This window comes from Anoplopoma fimbria, chromosome 15, assembly GCF_027596085.1.
Source record: "Anoplopoma fimbria isolate UVic2021 breed Golden Eagle Sablefish chromosome 15, Afim_UVic_2022, whole genome shotgun sequence".
In the NCBI taxonomy this organism is placed as follows: Eukaryota; Metazoa; Chordata; class Actinopteri; order Perciformes; family Anoplopomatidae; genus Anoplopoma; species Anoplopoma fimbria.
The window spans coordinates 7,031,464-7,041,652 of record NC_072463.1 but is presented as its reverse complement, the minus strand read 5'-3'; the positions used below and the strand labels follow the sequence as shown (position 1 = coordinate 7,041,652).

Sequence of the window (10,189 nt, the reverse complement as noted above, 5' to 3'; positions counted from 1 at the left end):
TTTGAAGAATCTAAAATATAAAACATATTCTGGTTTGTTGACCACATAATTCCATATGTGTTCCTTCATAGTTTGGATGTCTTCAATATTAATCTACAATGTAGAAAAAAATAAAAATACCATTGAATGAGAAGGTGTGTCCAAACTTTTGACTGGAACTGTAAGTAAATAGTCATATTAACAATTTTAAAGAAACATTAGCAGATAAAGCCAATTAAATAAACACACATAATAAATATAGAAAGATTAATGGATTAAAACCCAGACCGAATTAAATAATAATTAAATGAATTGCATTTGGCTCTATTCAATCTTTTAATCTTTCTATATTTATTATTATTTTTATTATATGAAACTAAATATAAAGGAATAAGTAGTAACTTCCCCTACAGCAGCGGTTGTGTCAGTGCACGCGCATTTGTGAACGCGCATACAGCCCCGCTCTCACGTGGTCTGATTTAAGCCAATCAGCGGGCCGCATCGAGCAGCGTCAGAGGAACTTCAATGGCGGAGACAATGAAGCTAAGTGGAAATCACGCTCCCCCTAATGAATCCTGCAACATGTCCAACTACAGGGACTGCACCTGTGCGATGCTGAAGCTGCTCTCAGACTTCGGGAGAGAGGTTGGTTGACATTGTTTGAGCACGAGGGACGTTTATTTCCGTCCGTGCAGTTAATAAGACAGCTAGCTACATGCTAATGTTTTTAGCATCCAGGTGTAGCAGCATTTTGGGCTGCTGCTTTAAAGCCAGCACCCTCAACTCATCAATTGAAGACAAATCCCTTCAAGTCTTGTCACTGACCCCGCACATAGCTTGTCCCTTCTCACCCCTGCAACCTGAATTTAACATGTGAGACATATAAATTATGTTTATTTGGTTTGAACGTCTGGTTATTGTTGAATTATTGTTACAAATGTGACACAAAAAGTTCCCAGAGCCAGAGAAAACACCTTCAACTTAATACTGCACATTCAAAAAGTTATTTTTGTTATTTAACCCTAATTCAAATGGATTAACAAAGTTGCTTCTGGTTTATTATGAGCTAATCTAAGTCATTTATAAATATGTTAAACATTAAATCTGCTTGAATCCCTAATGTCTAGGTGTGTAGCCTTACTATGTATGTGTGTGTGTGTGTGTGTGTGTGTTTTAAATCAAGCTCAAATTAAGTGATGCTGCTCTGAGAATAGAAGTCAACATCGATGCTGTTGATCTACCGTCATCTCCAGATACTCACGTATACAACTGTTTGCAGGAGCATATCACTCAATTACAGGTAAAGTGGCTACATTTGGTAAATTGCATGATTCCATCGTGGTAACACTAACAAGATTTGCTGTAATACTTTTGATTTGATGACCAATACATCATTATTTATGGTGGCACAAGGATTTTTAAAAAATGTATCATACCATGTTATGCTTGTTAGTAGGGTATTTAATTATAAAAATATTATTTGTGCTTTGATGCAATATTCTCTCTGCCCCAACTGTTAAAATAGGCTGTATCAGAAAACTTAAAGACACTGATGGAGGCTCACCGTGATACATCATCTACAAAAGACAACACATCAGTCGATGCTGTCACCTCATCGTCACTCAAAGAGCAGACGACTGCGATGTCTGAGCACCATCCTCTCAGCCCAGAGGATGCGGAAAGCAAGACGGCAGCTGATGATGTCATGGTTCAGATCAGAGCCAGGAAGTCAGAGGTTGGTCTCTGTCAGCAGATCTGTCAGCTGTTTTGGCAGTGACATTTTTAGTGCCCTCTCTAGTTTCTGTCAAGCAAATGAATAATCATAAGTAATTGCTTGACGTGCCGCAGTGAAGCAAATGTTTGATGGAGATCTGATAAGCCGAGTTCAGCAGAGAATAAGGGGTCCTTCAGAGCTGTGGTTGGGTAGAGCAGACCACATTGCTGGAGGGCTTTGAGAGAGGGCCAGGTCCTTGATGGATTATGAAGTGGATGCTCATTACTCTGAGATTGCATGTGGATGAAGGACAAGAGGCCCCATTCTGTTGTGCATTTATTTTGGTAGCCAAGCAAACAGTATTCATATTCCATCATCTGAGGATGGCAAGCGGTTCAACTTTTTTGGCTACCTGGAATAATTCCCCACTACATTTCTATTTGCCCCAGATCATTACACTTACCGAGGCAAAAGAAAATCTCATTTCATTCTTGACACCTATCAATAGCTCATCCTTCCATTGCATCTCATTATCTGTGTTGTCTCTCCTTTGTTTCCCCAGATTGAGCGAAGAATATCTGCATTTATGGAACGCAAGCAGATGGAGATCAATGAAAACAATGTACGCGAATTTTGCAACGTGATCGACTGCAATCAGGGTGAGAATGGGAGAGAGGTTTGGGGGGCAGGGTGGAGAGGGAGCCTGCGCACAGATTGCCAATGTTTGGGAGAGAGCTGATTTCCACATGTGAGAGGTCAGGCTGAACTGCTCCAAGAGTGGGGCTGAAGTAGCTAATGCACTCGGCCTCAAAACACAACCAGCTAAGTCCAGAAAAACACGACAGAATTTTGCAAGACACCAGTTATATAAATCAGGACACTCTAATGGTAATAATTGTATATTAAATGTTTCTTATCACTGTTGATCACATTTGTTATATTACATTCTAAAAACATTTTTTAATCAAATTTTCTCTCTTCTGTAGAAAACAGCTGTGCAAGAACAGAGGCAGTTTTCACTCCATATCCAGGTTTTAAAAGCCACGTTAAAGGTAAAAAAAATTATATTTGCCACAAATGTCAATGTGACATTTTTACAATTTGTAACCATTACTTTTGAAATTGCACAAGTCATTTTGAAAAAGCCATAAGTCCAAAATCTTGACAAATGACAAGAAATGTTGTTTATTAGTTTTGGTTTCATAAATATAATTAAGTTTATATGTCACTCTACAGTACCTTATATGTATCATGACAAAAATATGTGCAGAACAGATTAATCACATAATTTATCAAATTGATCTAAAATGCTTAACAAATGTCAATGGTTTTGTGGAATCCACCTGCATGCTTTGTACATGGCCTTAGACCATACTGTTAACTAGTCTCTGGTTAATATTATTTATTCTGTTCATGTGTTATTTTCCTTGACTGGCTAGTCACAAGGGTGGTAAACACTTATGGGCCCCAGACACGTAGTGGGGGAGGACAAGGAGAGGCTGTGGAGCAGCAGAGGGGGCCGATGGCAAGAGACTGTGGAAATGCAGCCATAGAAGAACGACTTCACAATATCGAGACTCACCTGAAACTCCCAACAGGTCAGAGAAGGACAAAATGTGTCTCACTGTATGTCATGTTTTACGTGTCACATTGCAATACAGATACTCTTTTTAAGTGTTTATTTTAAACTAAACAGAAATATTAGCAAATTTCTTTCAGTAAAAGTCCAACGTAGCAATTGACCATTACAATGTTTAGGAAACTTAACACATTGAAATGCGATTGTGAAGGCATTACAGGCAAAGTATAATTTATCTGAAATTGTTGGTGAATTACGTAAGATGTCAGTGTTTAACAATTAGCTAATTGATTACATTTTTATCTGATATAAACAATCTGACAACTCAACTAAGCCACCTTTTTATTATGACCCTACCTCTCTACACGTGCCTTACTTCCAATCCTTTACTAAATATGTTAAACTTGTCATGTAAAATGATCATTATTGAAACCCCTTTAAACATGTGTTTATTCTTTAGCTGGCCCAGTTCCATTGAGTGTCTACCAGAGACTAAAGAAGCTGGAGGATCGTATCTTGGAGTTAGAGGGACTCTCACCAGAGTACTTTCAGTCCACGGTGAGTCTTGGCTTTGAAATAGAAATATGAAAGGCACTTGATAATTATTAGTAAGAGTTTACACAAAGGCCTTTTGTGCTAGTGTGCTATTAATAGTATTTTGTTTGACTTCATTTGCAAACATATAATCAAGTTACTAGATTTCATGGGTTTACTCTCCCCTGACTACTGACATTTAAACTCTGGAGCTCTGATTATTTTGGCAGCCAGACTTTCAACAGTATATAGACCTTTTACATTAAAATGATGGCAGACACATGTTGGTGTGTGTGTTACAAAGGGTGAGAGTCTACAATGTGTTCCATTTCAGTTGTCTATAAAAGTTGGACATAGTGCAGCGACTAGATAGTTAATTGATTCCGGCCTTTTGAAGGTATATTTTCCCTGTCCGTTAAACATTTATATTGGATTAACGTAAGTGTTTTTGTTACTTTAAGGAACCACATAAATGTTCATTTAGAATTCATTAATTTCACATGCTCTCCGTCAGTTTGGAATTTTGTGTACGATGCCTTAATTGGTATGTAGAATATTGGTTTGCTCTAGGCAAAATCATTTCAAAATGAAATCTACTTACTGAGTGGAGTTTGTGGGTGATGCTAATGGAGTTTCCTCTTATATGCCCTGATACTTCAACACGTTTCCCCCCTCGAGTTACACTTAAGCTGATTTGACCCAAAAATGCAACGCTCATGGTTAGATGTTCTTTCACTTTTAGGTCACTACAGACAGCTCACTTGAGAAATTAGTTATTTTTTACCTCACCATGGTTTTTTAGGAAAGCAAAGACTCAAAAGATGGCTGCAAGTAATACATTGGGCTTCTTATAAAACCTGACAGACTTCATTTCCTATCTTGAATTTGTATGTCCAGCTTGTGTTTAGTTATGTGAGTAAGTGTACTTAAGATGCTGCATGTCTCTTCACACTGGTGTCTCTGAGCACAGCATGCTGCTCTCCATCTGCTTTTGACTCACTGCATGGTTGTGTGAGCAGAGCAAGAGATGTCGAGTGGCTTTGAATAAACTGATGGGGTCTTTTATATTCGGAGTACCACTTTTTTTTGTGGCAATTTCTGAAAATACTGTAGTTTGGTGTTTGCTGAAGAGCTGTGCACAGTTTGCCCAATATTTCAGCAACAACAATTTAACACTTAACAGTAAAGGAAGCTCCTAAACTATTTTTTTTTGCAGCAAATTAAAAAGAAACAATTCCACAAGGTTTTAAAGTTAAAGTAAAAACACATTTCTTAGAGCAGGTCTCAAACATGATCCATGTTACCGTGGCATCCCATTTCAAGTCTGACAGGACATCTGTCAGATGATGTACCCATGTTAATCTCTTAAAAATACAATAAAGGCAGATTAACATTCCAAGCACACATTTTGTTTTTTGAAAAACTTCCTTCAGTCTTTGAGGAAAAGTAAGAACAGGAACAGACGAGTACCTCAGTATGCTTCTCAAAGCTTGAGACAGTTTACTACTTAAAAGGGTCTAATGTGTTTTTTCTTTTGTAGGGTCACCTCCACAAACGACCAAAGACATCCCCTGCTCAGGTAAGGAGCTGCTTTGTTTCCTTTCACTGCATATTGTAAGTCGAGGTTAACCTTTTTTGATCAGTTGATCCGTTTTTACTCACTTTGTCCTTCAGGCCTGTAGTCTGACAGAGCTGGATGAGAAGATCAGTGCAGTGAAAGCTGCCCTACTGAAAAGGGTGAATGAATTCGGGCCAGGATATGGAACAGAGTGTCCTCTGTAATATCCCCCCACAGCAACACTCCAAACAGACTGTTTATTAATGCAGTATTGGTTTCTTTTTGTGTTCCTCCATTCTTCATTAGCACCGTTCTCAAAATATGCCATCAAAAACACATTTTATACGAGCTTCATGACATGGGCAGAAAAACTGTATTCCTATAAATAGTTTTGTAGTTACCTAAGATGTAATTGTTACTTTAAATAAAGACATTTCTTCCTTGGAAAACTGATTAAATTATGAGCTTAAAGCTACTACGAGGAACTTTTTTTTCTGTTGAGTTTGGCGGTCCCTGTGAACAAAAGTGGTAGCGTGACAGTTTTTGACAGCATACTATGCCATTATTTCTTTACATACTATACAATGATGTTTTAATAACGTGGTATGTCATGAAATTGTCAAAAGAAGTCTTAGTTTAGTATGCCATTACGTGATATTATTGTACATCATAAGAAGTCCAAATAAAGTATGTAATAAAAGTGTCAAAAAAGCAATTGTATCATATTTCATAAAAAACTTTTTTAGGTCATAGTACACTATGTCAAATTATTATAGTAATGTCAGTCTGTTAATGTCAAAAAAAGTAATAGTATAGAACAATGAGCCAATTGATTACATAGTTTAGTATGTCATAGAGTAGTTTGTCATTAAAATGTCGACGTAAAGTACATCAAAAGTTTAAAAAAAGTCATCAAAAGTTTTAAAAAGTCAAAAAAAAGTCTAGTAGAAGAGTGTCATCAAAGTCACAGTATGCTTAAAAAAATGAAAAGTCATAGTATGTTATGTCATACAAATGTCTGTTGTAAAATGAATAGTATAGTATGTCGAAAAAAAAAGTCATAGTATAGCATGTCGAAAAAAGTAATAAATGTCTTAAAAAGTAGGCAGGTAAAAAAATAAATAACTGAAACTAATTGCTAGTAATACTAACAGAATACTATAACATCGAAAATAAACAGCTGAAGTTATTATATTAACGTAGTGTATACGCTGGATCCCATATTTACAATATAGACAGTAGTTTGTATCAATATATGAATACTCTATAGGACTTAAAGGTGCAGATTTCAGCAAGGTCAAGGGGAAGAAACAGTTCCTGAGCCTGTAGGTCCTGAAACGGTGAAGTCTGTGGCCGGGGTGAGAGGCGTTCTTGACAATGCTGCATTCCCTCAGAAGACACGGTTTGCCCAGGACAGTCTCAATGGCAGGAAGTGGAGAACCGGAGAGTAATGGGGCTGTTTCACATGCCTCTGCAGTGCTTTACGAGAGAGCAGTTGGTGAGGATGCTCTCAATGGTGCAGCGGTAGAAGATCAACGGAATCTGAGGAGAAAGATGGACTTTCTTTCGTTTATTCAATACTGATTTGGAAAGAAAATGTCAAAAAGTGTTGTTTGGTATGTTCTATGTATTGTATGTAAATAAAATGTCATGTTATAGTATGTCAGAAAAGTCAAAGTATAGTAAGTAAAATAAATCATAGTATAGTATGTCGAAAAAATAAAAGTCATAGTATGTCTAGAAAGTCATAATATAGTATGTGGAAAAAAATCATAAAAAAGTCATAGTATACTATGTCTAGAAAGTCATAATATAGTATGTGGAAAAGAATCATAAAAAAGTCATAGTATAGTATGTCTAGAAAGTCATAGTATAGTATGTCGAAAAAAAAAAAGTCATAGTATAGTATGTCGAAAAAGTCATAGTATAGCATGTCTAAAAAAATCATGAAAAAGTCATAGTATAGTATGTCTAAAAAAATCATGAAAAAGTCATAAAAAGTCATAGTATAGTATGTCGAAAAAAGTCATAGTATAGCATGTCGAAAAAAGTAAAAAAAGTATAGTATGTCGAAAAAAAGTATAGATAAAAAAGTCACAGTATAGTATGTCGAAAAAAATGATAAAAAAAAAAGTCACAGTATAGTACGTCGAAAAAAATGATAAAAAAGTCATAGTATAGTATGTCGAAAAAAATGATGAAAATGTCATAGTATAGTATGTCAATAAAAGTCATAAAAAAGTCATAGTATCGCATGTCAAAGGTCAGAGTATAGCATGTCGAAAAAAGTCATAGTATAGTATGTCTAAAAAAATGATAAAAAAGTCATAGTATAGTATGTCGAAAAAAAAAAAGTCATAAAAAAGTCACAGTATAGTATGTCTAGAAAGTCATAGTATAGTATGTCGAAAAAGTCATAAAAAGTCATAGTATAGTATGTCGAAAAAAAGTCATAGTATAGCATGTCGAAAAAAGTAAAAAAAGTCATAGTATAGTATGTCGAAAAAAATCAAAAAAGTCATAGTATAGTATGTCTAGAAAGTCATAATATAGTATGTGGAAATAAATCATAAAAAAGTCATAGTATAGTATGTCGAAAAAAAAAGTCATAGTATAGTATGTCGAAAAAAAGTAATTGTATAGCATGTCTTAAAAAGTCATAGTATAGTATGTCTAAAAAAAATGATAAAAAAGTCACAGTATAGCATGTCCAAAAAAGTAAAAAAAGTCATAGTATAGTATGTCAAAAAAAATCATAAAAAAGTCATAGTATAGTATGTCTAGAAAGTCATAGTATGTCGAAAAAAATCATAAAAAAGTCATAGTATAGTATGTCGAAAAAAATCATAAAAAAGTCATAGTATAGTATGTCGAAAAAGTCATAAAAAGTCATAGTATAGCATGTCGAAAAAAGGTAATTGTATAGCATGTCGAAAAAGTAAAAAAAGTCATAGTATAGTATGTTGAAAAAAATGATAAAAAAGTCATAGTATAGTATGTCGAAAAAAATGATAAAAAAGTCATAGTATAGCATGTCGAAAAAAGTAAAAAAAAGTCATAGTATAGTATGTCTAAAAAAATCATTAAAAAGTCATAGTATAGTATGTCTAGAAAGTCATAGTATAGTATGTCGAAAAAAATCATAAAAAAGTCATAGTATAGTATGTCGAAAAAGTCATAATATATAATATAGTATGTGGAAAAAAATCATAAAAAAGTCATAGTATAGTATGTCGAAAAAAAATCATAAAAAAGTCATAGTATAGTATGTCGAAAAAGTTATAAAAAGTCATAGTATAGTATGTTGAAAAAAAAGGTAATTGTATAGCATGTCGAAAAAAGTAAAAAAAAGTCATAGTATAGTATGTTGAAAAAAATCATAAAAAAGTCATAGTATAGTATGTCGAAAAAAGTAAAAAAAGTCATAGTATAGTATGTCTAAAAAAATCATAAAAAGGTCATAGTATATGACCTTTTTATGAAAAAAGTCATTATAGAAGGTTATAGTATAGTATGTCTAGAAAGTCATAGTATAGTATGTCGAAAAAAAAAAAAAGTAATATTATAGTATGTCCGAAAAAAATAAAAAAAGTCATAGTATAGCATGTCGAAAAAAACATAAAAAAATGTCATAGTATAGTATGTCGGAAAAAAATCATAAAAAAGTCATAGTATAGTATGTCTAGAAAGTCATAGTATAGTATGTTGAAAAAAATCATAAAAAAGTCATAGTATAGTATGTCTAGAAAGTCATAGTATAGTATGTCGAAAAAAATCATAAAAAAGTCATAGTATAGTATGTCGAAAAAGTCATAAAAAGTCATAGTATAGCATGTTGAAAAAAAAAGTCATTGTATAGCATGTCGAAAAAAGTAAAAAAAGTCATAGTATAGTATGTTGAAAAAAATGATAAAAAAGTCATAGTATGTCGAAAAAAATGATAAAAAAGAGTCATAGTATAGTATGTCAATAAAAGTCATAAAAAAGTCATAGTATCGCATGTCATGAAAAGGTCAGAGTATAGCATGTCGATAAAAGTCATAGTATAGTATGTCTTAAAAAGAAAAAACAGTCATGGTATAGTATGTCGAAAAAAAGTCATAGCATAGTATGTCGAAAAAAACAATATTATAGTATGTCGAAAAAAATCATAAAAAAGTCATAGTATAGTATGTCGAAAAAGTCATAAAAAGTCAGAGTATAGTATGTCTAAAAAAGTCATAGTATAGTATGTCGAAAAAAATCATAAAAAAAGTCATAGAATAGCATGTCAGAAAAAAATCCTAAAAAAGTCATAGTACAGTATGTCTTAAAAAGTAGGCAGGTAAAAAAATAAATAACTGAAACTAATTGCTAGTAATACTAACAGAATACTATAACATCGAAAATAAACAGCTGAAGTTATTATATTAACGTCAGTGTATACGCTGGATCCCATATTTACAATATAGACTAGTTTGTATCAATATATGAATACTCTATAGGACTTAAAGGTGCAGATTTCAGCAAGGTCAAGGGGAAGAAACAGTTCCTGAGCCTGTAGGTCCTGAAAAAGTGAATGCTGTTAGCGCCTCCCAGTGAAGAGGGCAAACAGTCTGTGGTAGTATGTGAAAAAAATAAAAAGTTCTTCACAATGCTGCATGCCCTCAGAAGACACGGTTTGCCCAGGACAGTCTCAATGGCAGGAAGTGGAGATCCGGAGAGTAATGGGGGTGCTTTACGAGAGAGCAGTTGGTGAGGATGCTCTCAATGGTGCAGCGGTAGAAGATCAACGGAATCTGAGGAGAAAGATGGACTTTCTTTCGTTTATTCAATACTGATTTGG

General features: G+C 34.1%; 1 protein-coding gene across 1 annotated transcript; it reads left to right on the top strand.

Annotated features, from left to right (window-relative positions):
- The first annotated feature begins 500 nt into the window (after window positions 1-500).
- On the top strand, window positions 501-5,972 carry mbip (MAP3K12 binding inhibitory protein 1). The gene is made up of 9 exons (XM_054614236.1): window positions 501-624; window positions 1,163-1,279; window positions 1,505-1,714; window positions 2,256-2,352; window positions 2,680-2,745; window positions 3,133-3,291; window positions 3,733-3,830; window positions 5,347-5,385; window positions 5,481-5,972. The coding sequence occupies exons 1-9, from the start codon at window positions 505-507 to the stop codon at window positions 5,586-5,588; spliced, it is 1,014 nt and encodes a 337-aa protein (XP_054470211.1). The 5' UTR covers window positions 501-504; the 3' UTR covers window positions 5,589-5,972.
- Window positions 5,973-10,189: the final 4,217 nt, after the last annotated feature.